We start from the raw sequence: 22,331 nt of genomic DNA on the forward strand, positions 1-22,331 counted from the left end.
AGGTAAATATCGGGTAACCAACCCGATATTTACCTTGGTTACCAGCGCACGCCGCTTAGCGCTGGCTCCCTGCACACCTAGCCACAGAAGTTGACTCGCCCACCCCAGGGCTGTGGGACACCCGGTGCCGGGCCGGACTAGTCCGGGGGTCGTCAGTGGTGGCGGGGCCCGACTCCGTGGCCCTGGTGGGTGTCAATTAAATATGGCTAGGTGAATAAAGTTTGTGTTCGTGACGCCACCTGTGGTATGCGGCTATTAAGCCGCCGCTGCTGTATGAGGCCTCCGGGGTGATGGAATGGCAGCAATGATGGTACTGCTCCCCACAGGTGGAGCGGTGCCCCGGGGCACAGTTGGTGCTCGTGAGAGTCTATGGTGTGATGTGTGAATAATACAGTGCAGGGCCGACAGGCAGTGAAAGAAACAGGCACAAACAGTAGTCTCTTTACCTTCTCCTCTTTTACTTGGCAGAAGTTTAGTCCAGGGAGACCGTCACAGATGGTAAAGATGATCCGGCCGGCCTGGAAGTGCCTGGGGTTGATCTCTTTGGCCAGTTGAGTATGAGGCCTGCTCCCTGATCTTTCCTTTTCTTCTATAGGACCCTGCACTCTGAATTTAGCAATGGCCCTCTTGCTGCTGGGACCGGTGGTTCGTCCCTTTTTCTGTGTGGTAGGCTGCGCAGGCCCTCTCTGGTGCTTCTCTGCAGGAGTCCACACCGGGCCCTTGGGATGCAGCTGTACCTTCAGATTGCTTCTGGGCCAGGGGGGCTTGCAGCTCTCCTGCCCTCCGGATTCGGCCACCAGGGAAGGATTTTATACCCCGGCAACCACAGACTCCGATGTCTGAGTCTTTTCTGTGCCTCTCTGCAAATCTTGCTTCACGGGGCCAATCTACTCCAGCTCCAGGCCCCAGTTCCACAAGACAGCACTACTCTGCGTCTGCTTGCGCTGACTTCTCTCTACAGACTGACCACTAACTCCTCCCTCAGGCCAGACTTAGGGAATGCTCCCTAGAACTCCAGGTTCAGAGCTCCCCCTGCTGGCCTGAGGGAGAACTGCATTGGATGTTAAACTTACTGGCCAATAGACCCCCCAATTACCTCCAGGCTCAGCATTAACCCTTTGGAGGGGCAATGCTGTTTTGGCGACCAGGTCCTGGGGCGCCACATACACATCGGGTTAATTACCCGATGTGTACTCTGCTACGTGTGCAGGCAGCAGGAGCCGGCTTCTGCGGACGCTGGTAACCAATGTAAATATCGGGTAACCAAGAAGCCCTTCCCTTGGTTACCCGATATTTACCTTCGTTACCAGCGTCCGCCGCTCTCACACTGCCAGTGCTGGCTTCTGTTCCCTGCACTTCTAGCCACAGTACACATTGGGTTAATTACCCGATGTGTACTGTGGCTACGTGTGCAGAGAGCAGGGAGCCGGCACTGGCAGCTGAGAGCGGCGGACGCTGGTAACGAAGGTAAACATCGGGTAACCAAGGGAAGGGCTTCTTGGTTACCCGATGTTTACCAGCGTCCGCAGAAGCCAGCTCCTGCTGCCTGCACATTCAGTTGTTGCTCTGTCGCTGTCACACACAGCGATGTGCGCTTCACAGCGGGAGAGCAACAACTAAAAAATGGTCCAGGACATTCAGCAACAACCAACGACCTCACAGCAGGGGCCAGGTTGTTGCTGGATGTCACACACAACAACATCGCTAGCAAGTTGTGCCTCAGCAGCGATGTTGCTAGCGATGTTGCTTAGTGTGACGGTACCTTAAGTGCTGTAGATAAAACTTTTCGAGTTTTTTTTTTTCAATGCCGATATCCCGGTGCACACAAGAAACAGTTAATGGTTAAATATGGTTCTGCTACATATGGAAGAATATCGTCACCAATATCAGAGGAGGAGGAGGGGTAAAATAGATTACGGTATATTAGTGTAAACAAATTAGCTATAATTACATTGGAAAAGATCTATAATTAACTCTGGTTTCCTGTTCCTTATTTTTCCAATATTAATATAATCATGACTGTGAGGGATTAAAAGGAAGGAGACTAATTGATAGAGTAATTGATCCACATGTCCACTTAATATCCGCAGAGCCTTGGTATGGATCGCTCCCATGTCTTAGGACAACACAATAAGTAGGACTTTGCTTAGCATGAAATTAACCTCAGGTTCATAGTAAATGTTAGATATCTAATCTGGAAGAAATGTTGTGCTCATGGTTTATATTAGGTGTATCATGTTATCCTGTTGTTTTTTGTCTACTCTTTTCAGAGTTCATGCAGACGGAATTGCATCATATCCAGACCCTTTTCATTATGTCTGAAATATTCAGGAAAGGGATGAAGGAGGAGCTGCAGTTGGACCACAGCACTGTGGATAAAATTTTCCCCTGTCTCGATGAGCTGCTGGAAAGCCATAGGTCCTTCTTTTATAACCTGCGAGAAAGGAAGCAGGAGTCCAGGGAGGGAAATGACCGGAACTTTGTGATCCACAGGATAGGAGATATCTTTGTTCAGCAGGTATGGGATAGGAAGTGATTTTTCGGTAGCCTGATATGGTATCAGTATGCGCTGCCAGCCTAATCCACATTAATAAACCTTCAGTGTCAATCACCCAGAAATTATCACCATACAGTGACTGTCCTTAGCACCCATTGTAAATCAGAGTTGGACCATTTTAAATGGTCTTTAAAGGGAATCTACCACCTAAGATAAGAGGAGTATAACATAGGGGCAGAGATCCTGATTCCAGTGATGTGTAACTTACTTAGCTGCTTAGTCTAGTTTGATAAAATCACTGTTTATTCAGAAGATTATCATTACAGGACTACTTGGCGTGCTGCCAGGTAGTCCAGCATATTCATGAGCTTTGTATAACTGCTAGATCTGCAGCAGAGAAAACATTGATTTTGTCAAAAGAACAGCAAACATCTCAGTAAGTGACACATCACTGGAATCAGGGTCTCTGTCCCTACATTATGCTTCTCTCAGATGGGGGAGCAAAAACCTGGTGACAGATTCCCTTTAAGTCTATGGATTTTATTTATTGTTAAAATGAATCTGTCAGCAAGTTTTTGCTACCTTATCTAAGAGCAGCATAATGTAGGTAAAGAGATCCTAAATCCAGCGATTACTGGCTGCAGCGGTTCTGACACAATATGAATTTTTAGATTTAGTCATGTAGTAGAGCTAAGAGAGCTGTCCCACCCACACCAGGCTCTCTGTAGAGATTGTACATTGAAGGTGAGGTGTCAATGACAGGAGGGGGTGTGCTGGACTGCAGTGTGGGTGACCTTGTAGTCCAGCAATGATAAGGGTCCTGCTGCTTAAAAAAACATAGCAAGTAAACAACAGATAGGATTTTGACAAGACAGGCATCTTTGAATCTTATGTGTTAACCCTTGCAGCATGTTGCCTTTAGCCTACATAGCAAAAATCTGCTGACTGATTCCCATTAACCTACCTTCCAATTTGCAAAATTATGCACATTTTTACAGTAAGTGAGCTTCATTAATAACTTGTACTACCTTGCTTTTGTGGAGTCTCTGCACCTCCTTCATATAGCTGGCTATCCTGCTGCTTCAGGTATGGATCTGACCGTACACTGCTTCTGGCTGTGTCAGCTTTCTATGCTTTTGCTTTCCTTTCTCCCGGCCTGACGTCCATTTCTCTTGTGCATGTTCTATCCCAGTTCTTCCAGGGGTAAAAAAAAAGTCACTGTTCTAATTTATGTAGCAAGCCACATGTCTAATTTTTTTTTTTTGGAAGGGGGGGGGGTGGACGGGTGGACTGAGTGTCTGCAAAAAATAAAGGAAATGTGCATTTTTTATCTCCGTTATGGATTAAAGTCATTAATGCAAGTACCTCAAATAGAGCGTTCTGATGGTAAAAAAAAACTGATACAAAGTCTTTTTTTTTTTTAAATAGTGGGTAGAAAAACAGACAGGAAATTAAGCCTTAGAGACAGCAGTACGAAGGGGGATGAGGTTGTACAAGGCAAATTGGAGTGTTGAGAGGAGGAAAAGCATCTAAGCTATCAGGGAGGGTAGATAACACAAGAAACTTTCAGAGTAGTAGAAAGAAATGACTGTGTGAGTGCAGAGATGTGAGCACCCTCGGTAGACTGATGCTGAGGAGTGTGTGATTTCAGCACAAGGGATACAAAAGATTTCTCTGCAGAGAAAAATGTATATGAATGTTTGGAGGAATATTTATGTGTGAAACTGCTGAGCCTTGCTGCTGCTCGATACAGGCTGCACTAAGTCCCAGAAATGGTATAAAGTGAAGATTGGAACTTCCGATCTTTACATCCTAAGGACTCACTTTTTTTGACGTGACGATATTTTTCACTACATAGACTTATTCATCAATACTTAAAATTTACATTGATGAAAAATAGGCTTATCATATAAAATATAGGGTGCAAGACTCTTAGATTCGCTCTTCTATACGCCACCAGACACTGACGCCCCTGCCCTCTTGTAAGTGCCCAGCTTCCATATATTATTCATTATAGGCAGACAGCTCTAATAATTTCCGTATACAGTACATTGAGCTTTGGTGGTTGAACATATGGACGCCAGTGACCTCTGCTGGTGGTTTTAAGTATTACACATATTTTATTTCAGTGATATGTTCACATAGTATATCTTATGGGTCAGAACATGGTCATGGTATTTGATGGGCCTGAGTCCTCTCTTTTTCTTCTGCTTTGCTATTTTATGTATATTCTCCATATCTACATATGTAATAATTTTACATGTTTTTGTACTAAACAAAATGTATATCCTTTTGTGATATTTGGGCATTTGTTGTTTTCTTCTTCTTTTGCTTGTCATACAATATAGAAAAGCTGTACCTAAAACCTGTTCCTTATAGAGGCAACTATATCCTTAAAAGGGTAGTGGGCATTTTTTTCCCTAAATAAGCACCTGAAAAAGCCCAAAAGTACAACATTGTTAATGCAATCCAATTACAAAAAATATTTCATCCCCAAATACCATGCATTTAAGTATAAAACAAATCCCTATTGATGCATTAATCACAGATATTTGATATACTCTACAGCACTTAACAGGATTCCTGAAAACCCTGCAGGTGGCTGGTGGGGACCTGTAAAATATTCCTTCCGTCTGTTGACAGTGCATTTACTTTGTACAGTAGGTGGCATTTATGAAAAAAATGTCCTACCTATATTGTAGATTAATGCAATTATTCTAAAGTGAAACTCAGACAAGTGCCAAATCATCAGCATACGAAGCTGTGCTTATGTTTAGATTGCAATTTCATGAATGTTTTATCAATGTGACTTTAATATTACCTTATAATTGTGATTTCCAGCAGTGCCGCTTGGTGAAGTCATAGGACAAATTTAGGGTCCTATATTCCATGTTGTATTTTTGTTTTAAAGCCAATGACACCGGTCCAACTATCAATTGTAACAGTCATTGTGTGATGTTAGTGAAGAATCTGTCTCCTCTCCTCTAGAAGCCCCTTAATAGCCGGCTATCTGTCTTTTTGTACAGTTTTCTGCAGAGAATGCTGAGAAAATGAAGAGGATTTATGGAGAATTTTGCAGTCATCATATCGAAGCCATGAATTTGTTTAAAGAACTTCAGCAAAACAAAAAGTTCCAGAATTTCTTAAAAGTAAGTTACCTACGGTATCGGTCTTTCCTCTTATTGGCTATCTTTTCTGTTTTTTTTTACTCCTTTCCCTGTTTTACTTTACTTTCACTTTCTGTTAATTTTGTTCATTCTCTTTTTACTTTCCCTATTTTTCTTTCACTTTTTTCTCCTTTTCTCTCATTTTTCCCTCCTTTTTCTCACTTTTCTCACTTTTCCCTCTTTTTCTCATACTGCCCCTAGTTTTGTCACTTTCCCTTTTTTCTCACTTTCCCTGTTTTCTCTCACTTTTTTCCCCTTTTTTTCTCTCACTGTACCTCTTTTTCACACTTTCCCTTCTTTTCCTGTTTTCTCTCACTTTTCCCATTTTTTTTCCTCTCACTTTTCCCTGGTTTTTCTCTCACGTTTCCCTGGTTTTCTCTCACGTTTCCCTGGTTTTCTCTCACGTTTCCCTGGTTTTCTCTCACGTTTCCCTGGTTTTCTCTCACGTTTCCCTGGTTTTCTCTCACGTTTCCCTGTTGTCTCTTAGTTTTTCCCACATTTTATCACACTGTACCTCTTTTTCACACTTTCACTTTTCTCACTTTTCCCTTTTTCTCACACTTTTCCCTCTTTTTCTCTCACTTTCCCTCTTTTTGTCACTTTCCCTTTTTTTCTCACTTTCCCTGTTTTCTCTCTCTTGTCTCTTTTTCATCCATATTTCTTCTTTTCCTTCTTACACTTTTTTTCCTCACTTTCAATGTTTTTTCCCACTTTCTCTCACTTTCCCGCATTTTCCCCACTTTCCTTCACTTCCCCTCACTCTCGGATATTCTTTCACTTTCTTTGATTCTTTCTCACTTTTGTTTTGCTATCTATGATATATACAATATATAGTTAGTTCTGCGAGTATATGGCTCTACTTCACTTCCCCTCACTCTCGGATATTCTTTCACTTTCTTTGATTCTTTCTCACTTTTGTTTTGCTATCTATGATATATACAATATATAGTTAGTTCTGCGAGTATATGGCTCTACTTGAATCTATGAAGTATACTCATACACATGTAGGAAAATAGAATTACTTTGAAAATCAATACAGAAAAATCCATTTTCTTTACCACAAAATGTTCTGTCAGGTCCCTGACTCCCCCAGCTGCTTTCTGATCTAATCAGGTCTCTTATGTAACTTTCTAATGCTACAGTGTTTGATTAAATTAATTTTTAATCTGCAGCGTTGCATGTCCTAATGAGGCCGGACTAGTCTGGCGGGGCATCTTTCTCCAGATTCTGATATTATAATCACAATCCGGTGATTGACACCTTGCACACGGTGCAGCTGGTAGCGGTGTTATGCAGGCTGCCAATCACACCTAGAGAAGTGTCATTAGAAGTTACAAGGACTAGTCTGGGAAGGAGACGCCCCTCTGGACTAGTCCTGCTTCTGTGTCATAAGTGACTTTTTTTTAAACATTGCAGGATTATAAAATTACATCAAACACCTTATTACAATCAAAACGTATGCTACAAGGAGATTGACTTAAATGCAGAATGCGAGCTTGTATAGGTAACTATAGAAGATACATTTAAGCCTTCAAGGTTAGATATGGTAGATATGAGCGGACTGATCCGATGAAGTTCCACACAAATTGTAGATGTCACAGATGTGTGTATTTTGGGGTAACAAGGTGGCATATGCTGTAGTTTACAATCCCGTATGACTGCAATATCAATGGGATTAAGTAAACGTTACCCACAAATCTTCTGTAATACATGTGCTGTATCATACGTGATCGCACTTCAGTGGGTTATTTCCTTTACTACAGCGCCTCACTGTGGTCACTTGTGTAAATGCATTTTATAAGCCTGAAATCACCGATCTATATGCTGCTTACTAATATTATCAGAGGACTTCCTTCTAGGCATTTATAGGTTAAGAAATAAAATAAGGATATAGATAAATTGTTAAAGACAAGCTAAACTTTTGTGGGCAGAAGATGTTTATACTCTGTGTTGGGATTTAAAGCTGCAGTACTTGTCTATTGTGCTGAGCTGTAAAATATTGGCACGCAATTATTGTAACATTTGTGTTATTTTTTTTTTTATTTGTGCAATACAGTTTATTCATATAAAAGAGTAACTAATCTTTTTTTTATAATCTGGTCCAGCATGGACAGTAATGAAACCTTGTAAATGACAGTATTTGATGATTTGTCTCCATGCCTGAAAAAAAACAAACTAAAAATGCATGTAAGTGGCTTCCAATCTCTGCTTTTCCACCAGTCTTATTTGCCTTCTTTCAGTTGTATTGATATCAGAACATACTCATTAGGAGTACAGATGATGTCAGTGATTGGGTCAGCGCCTGTGTCCTCCTTTGATTGTGGTGCTCATCACAACAGTCTCCTGCAGAACCTTATCCCCAGAGTTAGGGCTCTTCCACACATCCAGGCATTGCAATCCAAGATTGCCCTGAATTCCACAGATATGTGAAAGAGCCCTAACGCTGGGGATAGGCTGCTGCAGGAGATTGCTCTGAGCACCACAGTCCTAGGAGGACACAGATACTGACCCATCACTGCCATCAACTGTACTCCAAATGAGTATGTTCTTATTAGAGATGAACAAGCACTACCATGCTCGGGTGCTCTGTACTCATAATGAGCTGTTGGATGCTGAGATTGGTGCGATTCGAGTACACGAGTGTAATTGAAGTCAATGGGGGATTCAAGCATTTTTCTGAGAAATCTTATGGAAAAATGCTCAAGTTCCCCCTTGACTATCATTAAACCCGGGTACTCAAGTCGCGGCCATCTGAGCATCCAACTTTTGGTTATGAGCACTCATGTATGGAAGTAGTCACTCATCACTATTTCTTATATCATTGTAGCTGAAGGCCCGAAATAGACTGGGGAATATTAGAGGTTTAGGGGCCACTTACATAGATCTTTTTTATGGAAAAATTACTCTCCATGCTGGACAAAATTACACATATATATGTATATATGAAAGTTTATTTACTCTCTAAATATGTTATTGTACTTGTAGGTCACAAATAGTAATCTTCAGGCTCGTCGTCGGGGAATCCCAGAATGCATCTTACTAGTAACGCAACGCATCACCAAGTATCCAGTACTAGTGGAGAGACTACTGCGATATACTCCTGGTCAGTAAAAAAAAAATCCTTCTCTTTCTTTCCTTCTCTTTCTTCCTTCTCTTCCTTCGTCTCCTTCCCCTCCTTCCCCTCCTCCCCCTCCTCGCCTCTCCTTCCCCTCCTCGCCTCTCCTTCTCCCTCCTCGCCTCTCCTTCTCCCTCCTCGCCTCTCCTTCTCCCTCCTCGCCTCTCCTTCTCCCTCCTCGCCTCTCCTTCTCCCTCCTCGCCTCTCCTTCTCCCTCCTCGCCTCTCCTTCTCCCTCCTCGCCTCTCCTTCTCCCTCCTCGCCTCTCCTTCTCCCTCCTCGCCTCTCCTTCTCCCTCCTCGCCTCTCCTTCCCCCTCCTCGCCTCTCCTTCCCCCTCCTCGCCTCTCCTTCCCCCTCCTCGCCTCTCCTTCCCCCCTCCTCGCCTCTCCTTCCCCCTCCTCGCCTCTCCTTCCCCCTCCTCGCCTCTCCTTCCCCCTCCTCGCCTCTCCTTCCCCCCTCCTCGCCTCTCCTTCCCCCTCCTCGCCTCTCCTTCCCCCCTCCTCGCCTCTCCTTCCCCCTCCTCGCCTCTCCTTCCCCCTCCTCGCCTCTCCTTCCCCCTCCTCGCCTCTCCTTCCCCCTCCTCGCCTCTCCTTCCCCCTCTTCGCCTCTCCTTCCCCCTCCTCGCCTCTCCTTCCCCCTCCTCGCCTCTCCTTCCCCCTCTTCGCCTCTCCTTCCCCCTCTTCGCCTCTCCTTCCCCCTCTTCGCCTCTCCTTCCCCCTCCTCGCCTCTCCTTCCTCCTCCTCGCCTCTCCTTCCCCCTCCTCCCCTCTCCTTCCCCCTCCTCCCCTCTCCTTCCCCCTCCTCGCCTCTCCTTCCCCCTCCTCGCCTCTCCTTCCCCCTCCTCGCCTCTCCTTCCCCCTCCTCGCCTCTCCTTCTCCCTCCTCGCCTCTCCTTCCCCCTCCTCGCCTCTCCTTCCCCCTCCTCGCCTCTCCTTCCCCCTCCTCGCCTCTCCTTCCCCCTCCTCGCCTCTCCTTCCCCCTCCTCGCCTCTCCTTCCCCCTCCTCGCCTCTCCTTCCCCCTCCTCGCCTCTCCTTCCCCCTCCTCGCCTCTCCTTCCCCCTCCTCGCCTCTCCTTCCCCCTCCTCGCCTCTCCTTCCCCCTCCTCGCCTCTCCTTCCCCCTCCTCGCCTCTCCTTCCCCCTCCTCGCCTCTCCTTCCCCCTCCTCGCCTCTCCTCCCCCCTCCTCGCCTCTCCTTCCCTTTCTTCCCTCCCTTCCTTCCTTTCCCCCTTAAATAGTTCCCCATGTAAAAGAAACACAGAATATACTTGCCTAACTAGACCAATGCCATGTTGGCGCTATGTGTGTTATTGCTTAGCTTGACATTATTATGTCTCATAACCGCTGCAGCTCATCAGTGATGGGCTGCAGCGGTCACAACTTCTTTTGACAAAACCATTTTGGGAGAGGGAAGTTTGTACACAGGAAGGTATACAGGAATTCTTTAAGACATTTTCCACATTTTAGCGTGCTATAGGTGGCGCTCTTCGTGTCATTCATTTTTACTACCACTTTCCTACGTGTAATTTGTGCTTTTTTATGTTTTCCTAAGAGGGCACAGAGGAACACCAGGAGCTTTGCCGAGCCCTCAGCTTGATCAAGGACATGGTTACTGCTGTGGATTTAAGAGTCAACGAATTTGAAAGAAAACAAAAGCTGGAAGAGTTTCTAAATAAGATCGAAAATAAGACGTTCACAAAAATGAAGAATGGCCATGTGTTTACAAAGCAGGATCTGAGAATCAAAGAGCGGGTGCTGCTGCACGATGGTGTTGTCCTATGGAAAACTGCCACTGGGAGATTTAAAGGTACAGGCATGCAGTTTTAACCCTTTTGTGACTTTTTGAGTCACCCTTTAATGCAGACAGAGCAAGACTTTTAAAAGGAGCTTTCTGCAATGCGCAATGCAGTTTGTAACATAAGATCTTGAAGACGTTGAGTTGGACAGCGTTTACAGACACAATATCTCATAGGTCTCTAGATGTGTCTTGATGAGATGGCCTGTGATAACCTCATTAGACTGTAAGGCAGATTAATCAGAACTCTCACAAAAATCCTACCAGATGATTTTGCAACCAATGACAATAAAGCTTTCATTTTTCCAGAGTTGTTTATAAAATGAAAACAATGCTGTGATTGGTTGCTTTGGGCAACAAAGACAAATAAGGCCCAGTATGTGTAGGACGTTTTTTTAAAAATGAGAAGACCGGGAAGACTTGAAAGAAAACATGTTTCTTTCACTTAAAGGGAAGGTGTCGTGCCAAAAAAAAAAGTTTAATAACTGAAAAAATGTAATGTATTTAATGTTTTAATGTTTTTTTTTTTTTTAAATATTTGTTTTTAATTGAGCAAAATATAAAAAAATGTTTTTAAAAAGTTTGATATTTTCCACTCTTAAACACTAGGGGGAGCAGCTGCTGAAATCCTACAGAAATCCCACTGTAGAAATAGCCTGAATTACAGCTGCAGTAAAGTGGGCAGAATCTGCTCTCCTGTGTGTGATATCACACTTCCCCCTCCCAACCTGGGTGTTTCCAACAGATAAGAGAGAATGAAGTGTAGGGACACAGTGCAGAGCCATTTTGTTGGTGACCACAAATATCTAAAGTGTCACCAAGGACAGCTGCGTAGTGCTCCCCACATAGTGCTCTGCACGCTCTGGTCCAGCAATGCTCTGCCGCATGCATGCTTACCCGCAATGTCCTGCCACATGCACGCCCGCAATGCTCTGCCAAACGGACGCACGCAGTGTGTGTGTGTGTGTGTGTGTGTGTGTGTGTGTGTGTGTGTGTGTGTGTACACTGTGTATATACGGTGTGTGTGACAGCACCCAGCATGAGGGCAGCGGATCCAGCTTGTTTATATACTATATACCATGGTCTGTGTGTATATACCAGATACTGTGTGTATATACTATATACCGTATGTACACTGTGTATATTCTTTGTGTGACCGAGCAGCATGAGGGGAGGTGGAGCCAGCGTGTGTGTATACTATATACCATGTACTGTGTGCATATACTATACACTGTTTGTATATACTATATATTGTGTGTACACTGTGTATATACTGTGTGATTGACCGAGCAGCATGAAGGAGGCGGAGCCAGCGTGTGTATATACTATGTACCATATACTGTGTATATACTACATACCATGTGTACAGTGTTTATATACTGTGTGTGTGACCGAGCAGCATGAGGGAGGCGGAGCCAGCGTGTGTATATACCATATACCGGGTATTGTGTGTATATACTATATACTGTGTGTATATACCATATACCATGTGAACACTGTGTATATACTGTGTTTGTGACCGAGCAGCATGACTGTGCAATGCTCTGCCATGCACGCACACACAATGCTCTGCCACGCACACACACAATGCTTTGCCACATGCACGCACAAAATGCTCTGCCACGCACACACAATGCTCTGCCACATGCACACACACACACAATATGCTCTGCCACAGGCACGCACACACAATGCTCTGCCACATGCACGCACACACAATGCTCTGCCACATGCACGCACACACAATGCTCTGCCACATGCACGCACACACAATGCTCTGCCACATGCACGCACACACAATGCTCTGCCACATACACGCACACACAATGCTCTGCCACATGCACGCACAAAATGCTTTGCCACATGCACGCACAAAATGCTTTGCCACATGCACGCACAAAATGCTCTGCCACATGCACACACAAAATGTTCTGCCACATGCACGCACAAAATGCTCTGCCACATGCACGCACAAAATGCTCTACCACATGCACTCACACACAATGCTCTGCCACATGCACGCACACACAATGCTCTGCCACATGCACGCACACACAATGCTCTGCCACATGCACGCACCCACAATGCTCTGCCACATGCACTCACACACAATGCTCTGCCACATGCACGCACACACAATGCTCTGCCACATGCACGCACACACAGTGCTCTGCCACATGCACGCACACACAATGCTCTGCCACACGCACGCACACACAATGCTCTGCCACACGCACGCACAAAATGCTCGGCCGCACGCAGAAAATGCTCGGCCACACGCACGCACAAAATGCTCTGCCGCACGCACACAAAATGCTCTGCCACACGCACGCACACAAAATGCTCTGCCACACGCGCACACACACAAGCACGCCCACTGCGAACAGGGAGGGAGGGGGGCCGTACACTACTCACACAGGTCTGCAGGTGACAGGCCATTAGGGGAGAGCGTGGGAGTGTCATTGGAGACGTTGGCATCGGCGGCGGGGGAGGGGCGCCGGTACACTACTCCCACAGGCCGAACGGGTGACAGGGAGAAAAGTTCAGCACACAGCATGACAGCTGTGAGCTGCAGAAAGATGGCGCTGATCTCCTCCCTCTGCTCTGATCTGGACAGCCCAGGGGGCGCATCGATTTCACAGCAGGGAGCTCTCCTGTAATAAGCCTAGGGGTCGGATTCCGACTATCAGAGTCTATGCACAGGGGCTGCCATAAAGTAGTGAGTATCTGTCACTAAACAGCAAATCCAGCATGGCAGCCCCCAGTAAAATTAGAATGAAATAAAAGCTAAATAAGCAGTAATTTTAATTTTGTATTAAAAATACTTGATATCATAATCACTATTTTTAATAAAAAAATAAAAAACCGCGACACCTTCCCTTTAACTTGAATAAATGAAAGGGATTTCTACTTTCAGCAAAGTGACCCGCAAGTGCTCCAAAGAAAACAAACCACGGGTAACTTGCTCCCCCTACTCTCAGCTCTTGGCAGATTTCTGTGTTTTGGCTGCAGCAGTGACATGACACTTTGAGTTTAGAGATCGGCTGCAGTGGCCACGAGGCATCACCGCTGCAGCCAAAACACCAAGACTCGAGCAGCGGTGGGGAGCAGACCCTGGACCTGGGGAGGGTGATTACCTGCTCTGGTTGTTATGGGTGCTTTTGGGGTCCACATTCCTGAAAGTGGAAAACACCTTTAACTATTGGGTGTTAATATATCCATAGGGTGTAAACGGACTCACCTCTTTGACCAGAGAGTTGATGAGTGCGTCATACATTTTCAGGAGGAATACGAAAGAAATGGCCGCGTTCTCGGAATACATGCTCTAACATTGTCGTTTTTTTGCCGGATATAAATGTAATGTTTCTTCAGTGCATGCACTGGTGTCCTTATACTGGCGTATTATCTTGGACTGTGCGTAAATGTGATAATATACAAAACTCGTGGTGGTTCTCATCAAGGTTCTGCCTCATAAATGACTGTACAGTAGGACACCTTTGAAGATTCAATACTTAATTTGGAGTATGGTTCCTCTTACATGGGCAGTCAGACATGTTGCTCCTATTGTGTTGTCACTCAACGATATAGTAACGATTACCGCTTATTTACAGTCATGATACAGGGATCATAATTATTGTAAGTCCTCTCCCTTTCACAGTGTGAGATGTGCTGCCAACCGGAGACAATGTGACGCAATCAAACCACAAACCCAGTGTTCACCACATGGAATTACAGCCACTGGGCCGTGATCGGGAAGAGAAATCTCTGAAATCACTAATATATATAAATATAAAAAAGAATGATTGCTCAGGGGGTGGGGAGAATACTCTCCTAGCCTGTGTGCGCACGTTGTTTTTTGCTGTGTTTTTGCCTGCAGTTTTTCACAAATCTGCAAGGAACTCCTTACGCTACCAAAGTCTGAGAATCCTGAAGTGTAGTGCACACGTTCAAGAGTTTTCACTTGCAGATTTGGTTGCAGAAAAAATCTGCAGCATGTCAATTCTTTCTGAATTTTCACCATTGAAAGCAATGAAAAGAGCGTATAAAAAAGTGGCAAACCACTTTAAAAACTGACGTTTTTGCCGCAGTGTTTTTTCTGCCAGAATGTGCACATTTGGTTGCAGAATGTCTGCAATCAAATCTGCAATGTGTGCACATACAGTGCCTTGCGAAAGTATTCAGCCCCCTTGAATTTTTCAACCTTCCATCTCGATTTTTCAACCTTTCATCTCTAAACTTCTCCACAACAGTATCGGACCTGCCTGTTGTGGTCCTTGGTCTTCATGATGCTATCTGTGCTTTAAACAGAACACTGAGACTATCACAGAGCAGGTGCATTTATACGGAGACTTGATTACACACAGGTATCTTATATTTATCATCATCAGTCATTTAGGACAATATTGGATCATTCAGAGATCCTCAATCAACTTCTGGAGTGAGTTTGCTGCACTGAAAGTAAAGGGGATGAATAATATTGCACGCCCCACTTTTCAGTTATTTATTTTTTATAAAAGTTTAAAATAAGCAATAAATTTCGTGAAGGTGATCACAATTGTGTCCCACTTGTTGATTCTTCACCTTAACATTAAAATTTTTATCTTTATGTTGAAGCCTGAAATGTGGGAAAAGGTTGAAAAATTCAAGGGGGCCGAATACTTTCGCAAGGCACTGTAGCCTTATAAACTGAACTATCAAAAACTGTATTTAGGGAGGTGTTGAGAAATGCTATTTATACTGTGGGCTTTTATTCCAGGAGTGCTCTGGAGCGGAAATCCTTGAACTGTGCGGAATAGTTCTGCCCAATGTAGCAATGTAACAAACCTGGAGGACTTTGTGCCAGATATCAGATATCTTAATAATGTACGGTACTTCATTTGGCTGAGGGTTTATGTGCGCCGTATCCATGTTTGCACTTACATTAGTGTGTGAATTTTTCTTTTTTAGTAGCTTTTTTTTGTTCACATACTTTGTGTAGTATTTTACCATCATTCCCTTCCTTTCAGATATTCAAGCTCTACTGTTATCTGATGTGTTACTCTTTCTCCAAGAAAAGGATCAGAAATATGTATTTGCTGCTGTGGTGAGTTTATTTCCAATACAGTTTTCATTAATCTGTTAATAAAATGGAGCAATGAAGCGATGAGCTGCAGGGGAATGTGCTGCCAAATGGTAACATTAGCCCATTTTTTTTTGGATGGATCAGTAGCTTAGGTTCTCTTAAAGACATTTTGCTCATATGTTTTCCTATTAGGCTATGTGTCCACGGTAGAATGTTGCTTCGGATTTTTCTGCATGAAAATCCACGGCTTTCCCGCAAAATCCGCACCTTTTCAAAGGTCCGGATTTGCCGCGGATTTACCGCGGAATTGCCGCGGATTTTGGTGCGGATTTTTTTTTTTTTCCCCAATTCTGAAGCCAAAATCCGGATCAAAATCCGCAACAATAATTGACATGTTGCAGATTTTTCCGGATCAAAATCCGCACCAAATCCGCCGTGGAAAAATCCGCAGCATGGGCACAGCATTTCCAAAAAGCCATAGAAATGGCTGGGAAGTGCCGCTGCTGCAGATTTTCGGGAAATCCGCGGCTTTTCCGCGAGAAATCCGCGGCAAAATCCACGCATTTTCCGCAGCGTGGGCACATAGCCTTTATGTCATAAGTATTATCCATCTCACACATTGTTTATGGTAAACCTGTTTCCCAATACTTAGCTGATTACAGGGTGTCCTACAGCCATAATTTGGGTGAAATCACAGCCTTAAGGCTACGGTCGCATCTTGTTTAACGCTACGCTTGTGATATAAGGCAGCACAGATTCTACTTTTATGCCAGTATATTTATATGGCTCCGGTTACCTGACAGCCTCTGGCGGTATGCCTTCTTTGTGGTGTAGAACAGCATAGTAATTACATTATTCCTTGTTAATAATATTCTATATATGCCTCTGTTTACTTTAATTTTACTATATGGGAAAAGAAGACATTCTAAATCAGCGTATGATCAAAGCACATGAATAGCCAGAGGTCACCTGTGTGGTGCCGGAGTTGTGATTCATCACAGCGTCCTGGTTGTGATCACGCCTTGATTGACAACCCTCTGTATAGTTGAATTCAGCATACATTCAGCTACTGTAGGGAGATGTTTTCCTAACCAAGTTAATAAGACCAATTTTCCTGTTAAGCGTTTCAGTATGTAGCTAAAAGTGGTAACATTTACATGGATCATAAGTAGTGATGGATGGACTCGCAGATACCTGGAATTGGCGGAACAGCCCACAGGTGACAAGTGAGAAAAAAAATCATCCTAAATTTCTGGATGAAAATCAGACTGATTTTTATTTTTTATTATATATATACAATGCTAGTGTGAGTGTGCCCTTAAGTTGTGTCTGGAAGAGAATTGGGACGTCACAATGCACTTCTAGCTCCTCAGCCTCACACTATATTTTCTACCTAGACACACCCTCCCTTGGCTGATTGACAGGTCAGTGTTCGGGTACCAGATTCATCAGTTGATCTGTCAGGAGGGAGCTGCTAGGTTGGCAATACAGCGTGAGTCTGAGAAGCTGTAAGTGCATCGCCACGCCTCAATGCACTCCCGGACACAACGTCAGAATTGGATTTCTCACTGCTGAAGCAGGGCTTTGGGGTCTTAACGGGATCAACTGGCTTATTTTTAGAAGGCTACACAGACAGAAATGGTTTAGTATGGTTTATTAGTGTTAAAGTTTCTGACACTCTATTTAAAATGCACTTATCATTTTAAATAAATCGTCAGGTCGACAATTCTTCATTGTACTGTATTAAAGCTTTTGATCAATGGGAACATTACTACTTTCAGCTAGATACTGAAATGTGTAACTGGAAAAATGTGACAAATTGGACTTAACTGGGTCAGGCCTCATTCAGACGTCAGTTTTTTGACATACGAGAAAAATGGACTGTGTTTCATCAGCATTTTGCCAGCGTTTGGTTAAAGTTTTATCAGTTTTTTCGCTAATGGAAAAGAAAAAAGTTTCTCTACCTTCTCTTATCTATCAGTCAGTGTAAGGGCTCATGCGCACGTTGCGGTTTTTTTTGTGTTTCTGCAGCGTTTTAAGCTGCAGCGTCACATTGTCAAAATGCATGCGTTCTGCTTCCCAGCAAAGTCTATGAGAATCCTGCAAAATCCGTGTGCACAATGCTTTGTTAAACGCAGCGTTTTGATTGTCAAAAATTTGACAAAATCTCTACGTTTAAAAAAGCAGCATGTCAATTCTTTTGTCCGTTTTGGCAGCGTTCTACACCCATTGAAATCAATGAGTTGTAGAAAAACACTACCAAAATGCTAAGCAGTGCGTTTGCATTGCATTTTTGTTGCCATCCGCATGTTTTTTTTGACATAATAAACGCAGTTCTTTCAGTCTCTCTCTCTGTCCATGTCGGTCTCTCCCTCCCACCCCCTCTCTCATACTCACCAATCCACGATCACCGGCGTGGCGTTGCACGGCGTTCACAGTGTGGCGGCTTCTCTTTTGAAAATGCCGGCCGCTCATTAATCCATCTCGTATTCCCTGCTTCCCCCACCCACCGGCACCTATGATTGGTTGCAGTCGGACACGCCCCCACGCTGAGTGACAGCTGTCTCACTACAACCAATCACAGCCACTAGAGGGCGTGTCTATATCGAGCAGTAAAAAAAATAAATAATAAAAAAAAACAAACAAAAAACAACGTGCGGCCCCCCCCCCCCCCAATTTTGATACCAGCCAGGGTAAAGCCACACGGCTGAAGGCTGGTATTCTCAGGATGGGGAGCTCCTAGGTTCTAGGTTAAGTCCTAGGTTAATCATGGCAGGCGTCTCCCCGAGATACCTTCCATGATTAACCTGTAAGTTAAAGAAAATAAACACACACATCCAAAAAAAACCTTTATTTGGAATGAAAGACAAAAAAACACCCTCTTTCACCATTTTATTAACCCCTCAAAAACACCTCCAGGTCCGGTGTAATCCACGCAAGGTCCCACGAGCTCTGCTACATCGAAAGCTGATAGGAGCGGCAGTAGAACACCACAGCTCCTGTGAGCTCCATGCAGCAGCTGAAGTGAGTTGCGCGATCAGCTGTGCTGTCACGGAGGTTACTCATGGCCACCGCACTCAGGTGGAGGACTGCAGCTGTGGCCGCGAGCAACCTGAGTGAAAGCACAGCTGATCACACGGCTCACTGCAGTTACTCAGGGGATTTGAGATCACAGGTGAGTCCTTCACGTGTGACCGCAAATCAGGCTGCGACACAAATAGAGAGCCGCGCAATGTCAGTGAAATCGGGTGAAGCTCTGACGTAACTGCTGCAGACTCCTATGTCCTGGCACTGACCTCGGAGGTTCATCTGAGTTCATGACAGCACACAGAGACAGAGCCGCAGGATGACAATGAAGTTGGGTGAAGTTCATCCGAGTTCATTCTCATCACCCGGCTCTATCTGTGTCTGCTGTCAGCGGGCATGTAGCAGAGCTGGGGAACCACAGTGACAAAAATGCATCCAAAATACATGCGTTTTGGATGCATTCTTTTTGTGAATACGCAGCGTCACGTCTGCCAGAGGGTGCATTTGTTTCTGCACTGGCCAGTACGCAGTGTGTGCATGAGCCCTAATACAGACAGCACGCAGATGGGATCTGTGCGGTGTCTGATTTTTTTCACAGACTCATGAACTTGCATTGTCAACTTTGATCCAACACTTGGATCAATATTGGGCATGTCTCAACAATATTGCATGGACTCGGACCGAGGCAAAAATTGTATATGTGAACGCCCCATAGACTGTCACAGCTCGGAGTACTATCCGTCAAAAAATGTATAGCACTTGTATGCTAAAAACCGACATGTGAAGGATCCTTTACTGTATTGAAGTGCTGCTCAGTCTATTAGTATCCATGCGGAGGGTAAATGGTAGGTATTGCTGTTCATATCTGTTATGGTGCCCTCTGCCGTTCTTTGGAGTCCCTTCTAAAGGGCTAAACACAGCTCCTCTTGCCTCCGTATCGGTAGGTTACAGGCGCTGCTGACGACATGGCATGTGTCTGCCTCTTGTCAGGTCCTGTGCAGGTGTCTTGTGTCTGTCCTAATAATTGGTAGAGGACACATGTATGAACATGCTACTGTCATTTGTTATGTTAAAAATACTTCAAAATGTATCATTTATGAAATGTTTGCTCAATGTGTTTGACTTCAGGACCAGAAACCACCCATTATTTCTCTCCAAAAGTTGATTGTGAGAGAAGTTGCTAATGAGGAACGAGGGATGTTCTTGATAAGCGCCTCATCGGCTGGCCCCGAAATGTATGAAATTCATACCGGCTCCAAAGATGAGCGCAACACCTGGATGAGGCAGATACAGGACGCCGTGCAGAGGTAACCACGACTGCTGCTGCTGTCTATCCATTTGTTTCTGTCTCCTCTAGTTTTACGACTTTTCTATTACTATATTTTAGAGTAGTAATAATATGAACGTCTTCAATTTGTTTTGCCCTTTACTATTCTTTAGTTGCCCTGAAGAAGAAGAGGGAAAACCCTGTGAATCTGATGAAGAAAAGCGGGCGGCAGAAGCGCGAGCAGCAAAAGCCAAAAAATATCAAGGTGTGTTTCAGGGGAGCGTCAGTCCTTGGCTATTGTCTGACTTGCATTATTGCTTTCATTCTTGAAGGAAACCTTGAAGTTGTTCCCATTGACTCTATTGAAGGTGTAAAGGCCCATTCTTGTGCTATGTAGAGTTGGTGTAAATCAGTTCACAGGACCAGGTCTATCTTACATGCCAGTAATCGGTCTTCGGTGAATGGGGGCTCTAAATGCCGCCTCCTACATGAGGGCATCCATGGCTCTTCTTTTGACTATCCGGCCGGGTGCGACATCACAGAGTACTGTTATGGCTGATGGAGTCCTGCAAAATGATTTGCACCAACTCTAGCAGTCTGTCTGTCATTTTAAGAACTCCTATATCTGCAGCATGTACCGCTTTGTATCTTTTGTATTCTAATATTGATCCAGTAGGTGGCACTGTCTGCCAACGTTTCTATAGGCCACATCTGCATTTGCTGATACCTTTTAGTACAAAGTGATGCACTGACAATGAGAACTTCAGTTGTTTTGCTTCCTGTAGAAATCCTGGGTTGCCATGACCAGCAGATTTTCAATTGTTTGGAAGATAAGTTGCAGATATTTGCAGAACTTGCTGCAATGTGCGGAGGGAGCGATCTGCACATCGAGCCACATCTTTTAGTTAAGGCAGATTCTGGAGAGACGCCTCAGGCCGCGTCACTACTGGCGGCTGCATTGAAAGAAGGTGCGCTTTGTGGAAGGTTTATTTTTATATTTTGGCTATTTATTAATATGATTTCAAGTCAATTCATTAATGATATACTAATTTTAATTTTTTTTTTCTTTTCTTTTTAAGCTGAAAGTCTCTACTCTACATTAACAACTGAAATGGAGAATCCTGCATGGCCAACAGAGGATGGTGAGACGTCCGGCCGACACGTGGGCTGCTCCGGGACTGAGCCATTGGAGGAAAGTCATGAGCTCCACTCTCCCTGTGAGTAGACGTGACTACAAAACCTACAATGTGCCAACGATAAAATATATTGTGTAGTACAAGTGTCTATTGATCAATGAATGCTTTTTTTTGCTCTCAAACTTTTTTTTTTTTTTGTTTTCCAGCCTCATCTCCTGATGTAAAAGAAGAAGACTCAATTAATACAGAACTAGGTCCTATTCCAGGAACCAGTGATACAGACATGCCTTTTAATCAAGAGAAGGTGACTAGATGATTCTAATGTTTCTCTCCAAACAAAGTTTTGTGATTTAAAAAAAACAAGCTTTCTCCCTATGGCTGCATGCCCACGATCTGGGTTCACAGCTTTTTGGACGCAGTGTGTTTTCGCTGCATCCAAAACACTGCATTGAACAGTTCAAGCACAGTGAAAATTCCCACTGTGCTTGTTTTTCCCTCAGTGACAACTCACCTGCGCTGCGGCTTCCCGAGCCGCAGCATGTCAATTCTTTGCTTTGGAGAAGCGAGTGTTCTCCGCAGGGAGAACACAGCGAGAGACTGCAACTGCCCGAGCCCAGATTGTAGGCACGAACAACTTGGTCTCCTGGGGAGGAGACTCGTGGCCCCGCAGATCAGGACTCGCCACGTCCAGGGTGCAGCGGGTTCTGATTGTGTGCACATACCCTTACAAAAAAAAAAAATTGCAATTTTAGTTCATATGAAAAAAATTAGTCTGAAGTGCTCTGGGTGTGTTCGGGGGGACCATTTCACTATCTTCCTCTGTTGACTACTCAGGGAGTTGTCAGTCAAACAGGGAAAAGTGAGAGTGAGTGTGTAATAGAGCCATGGAAGCAGAGGATTGCAAAGTGCTGTGACACTCCCAGAGCATTTAAAGGGAATCTGTGTTAACCTACTTGGTTGCTTGTTAGTTTTGATAAAATCTTTTTGTCTTCTGTTGATCTAGCAGTTCTCTGAATGCTGAGCTGTATATAACCCTTCCCACACCACTGATTGACAGCTTTCTGTATACACTGTGCATTGGCAGAAAGATGTCAATCAGTGGTTAGGGAGAGGTTATACAGAGCTCATGAATATGGAAAAGTACCTGGCAGCATAGTCATTTAGTGATAATCTCCTGCTGATAAAATAGTGGCTTTTTTAATCAAAGTCAGGCAGCTCAGTAAATGACAGTACTGTCTCCATACTTTGCTGCTTAGGTGGCAAAAATCTG

At 44.4% G+C, this 22,331-nt stretch overlaps 1 protein-coding gene across 3 annotated transcripts in view; it reads left to right on the forward strand.

The window, feature by feature from the left end:
• The window catches only part of ARHGEF28 (Rho guanine nucleotide exchange factor 28), a 345,613-nt gene that overhangs the window by 291,611 nt on the left and 31,671 nt on the right, over window positions 1-22,331 (forward strand). For all 3 annotated transcript variants that reach the window (XM_075325325.1, XM_075325342.1, XM_075325333.1), the window contains 10 exons: window positions 2,271-2,518; window positions 5,524-5,646; window positions 8,650-8,767; window positions 10,327-10,581; window positions 15,576-15,652; window positions 19,787-19,965; window positions 20,099-20,190; window positions 20,711-20,893; window positions 21,005-21,142; window positions 21,268-21,365. In XM_075325325.1, coding sequence (XP_075181440.1) covers window positions 2,271-2,518; window positions 5,524-5,646; window positions 8,650-8,767; window positions 10,327-10,581; window positions 15,576-15,652; window positions 19,787-19,965; window positions 20,099-20,190; window positions 20,711-20,893; window positions 21,005-21,142; window positions 21,268-21,365 — 1,511 coding nt within the window. The remainder of the gene's footprint in view (window positions 1-2,270; window positions 2,519-5,523; window positions 5,647-8,649; window positions 8,768-10,326; window positions 10,582-15,575; window positions 15,653-19,786; window positions 19,966-20,098; window positions 20,191-20,710; window positions 20,894-21,004; window positions 21,143-21,267; window positions 21,366-22,331) is intronic.

The sequence above is a fragment of the Anomaloglossus baeobatrachus genome, chromosome 1 (genome assembly GCF_048569485.1).
Source record: "Anomaloglossus baeobatrachus isolate aAnoBae1 chromosome 1, aAnoBae1.hap1, whole genome shotgun sequence".
Classification (NCBI taxonomy): Eukaryota; Metazoa; Chordata; class Amphibia; order Anura; family Aromobatidae; genus Anomaloglossus; species Anomaloglossus baeobatrachus.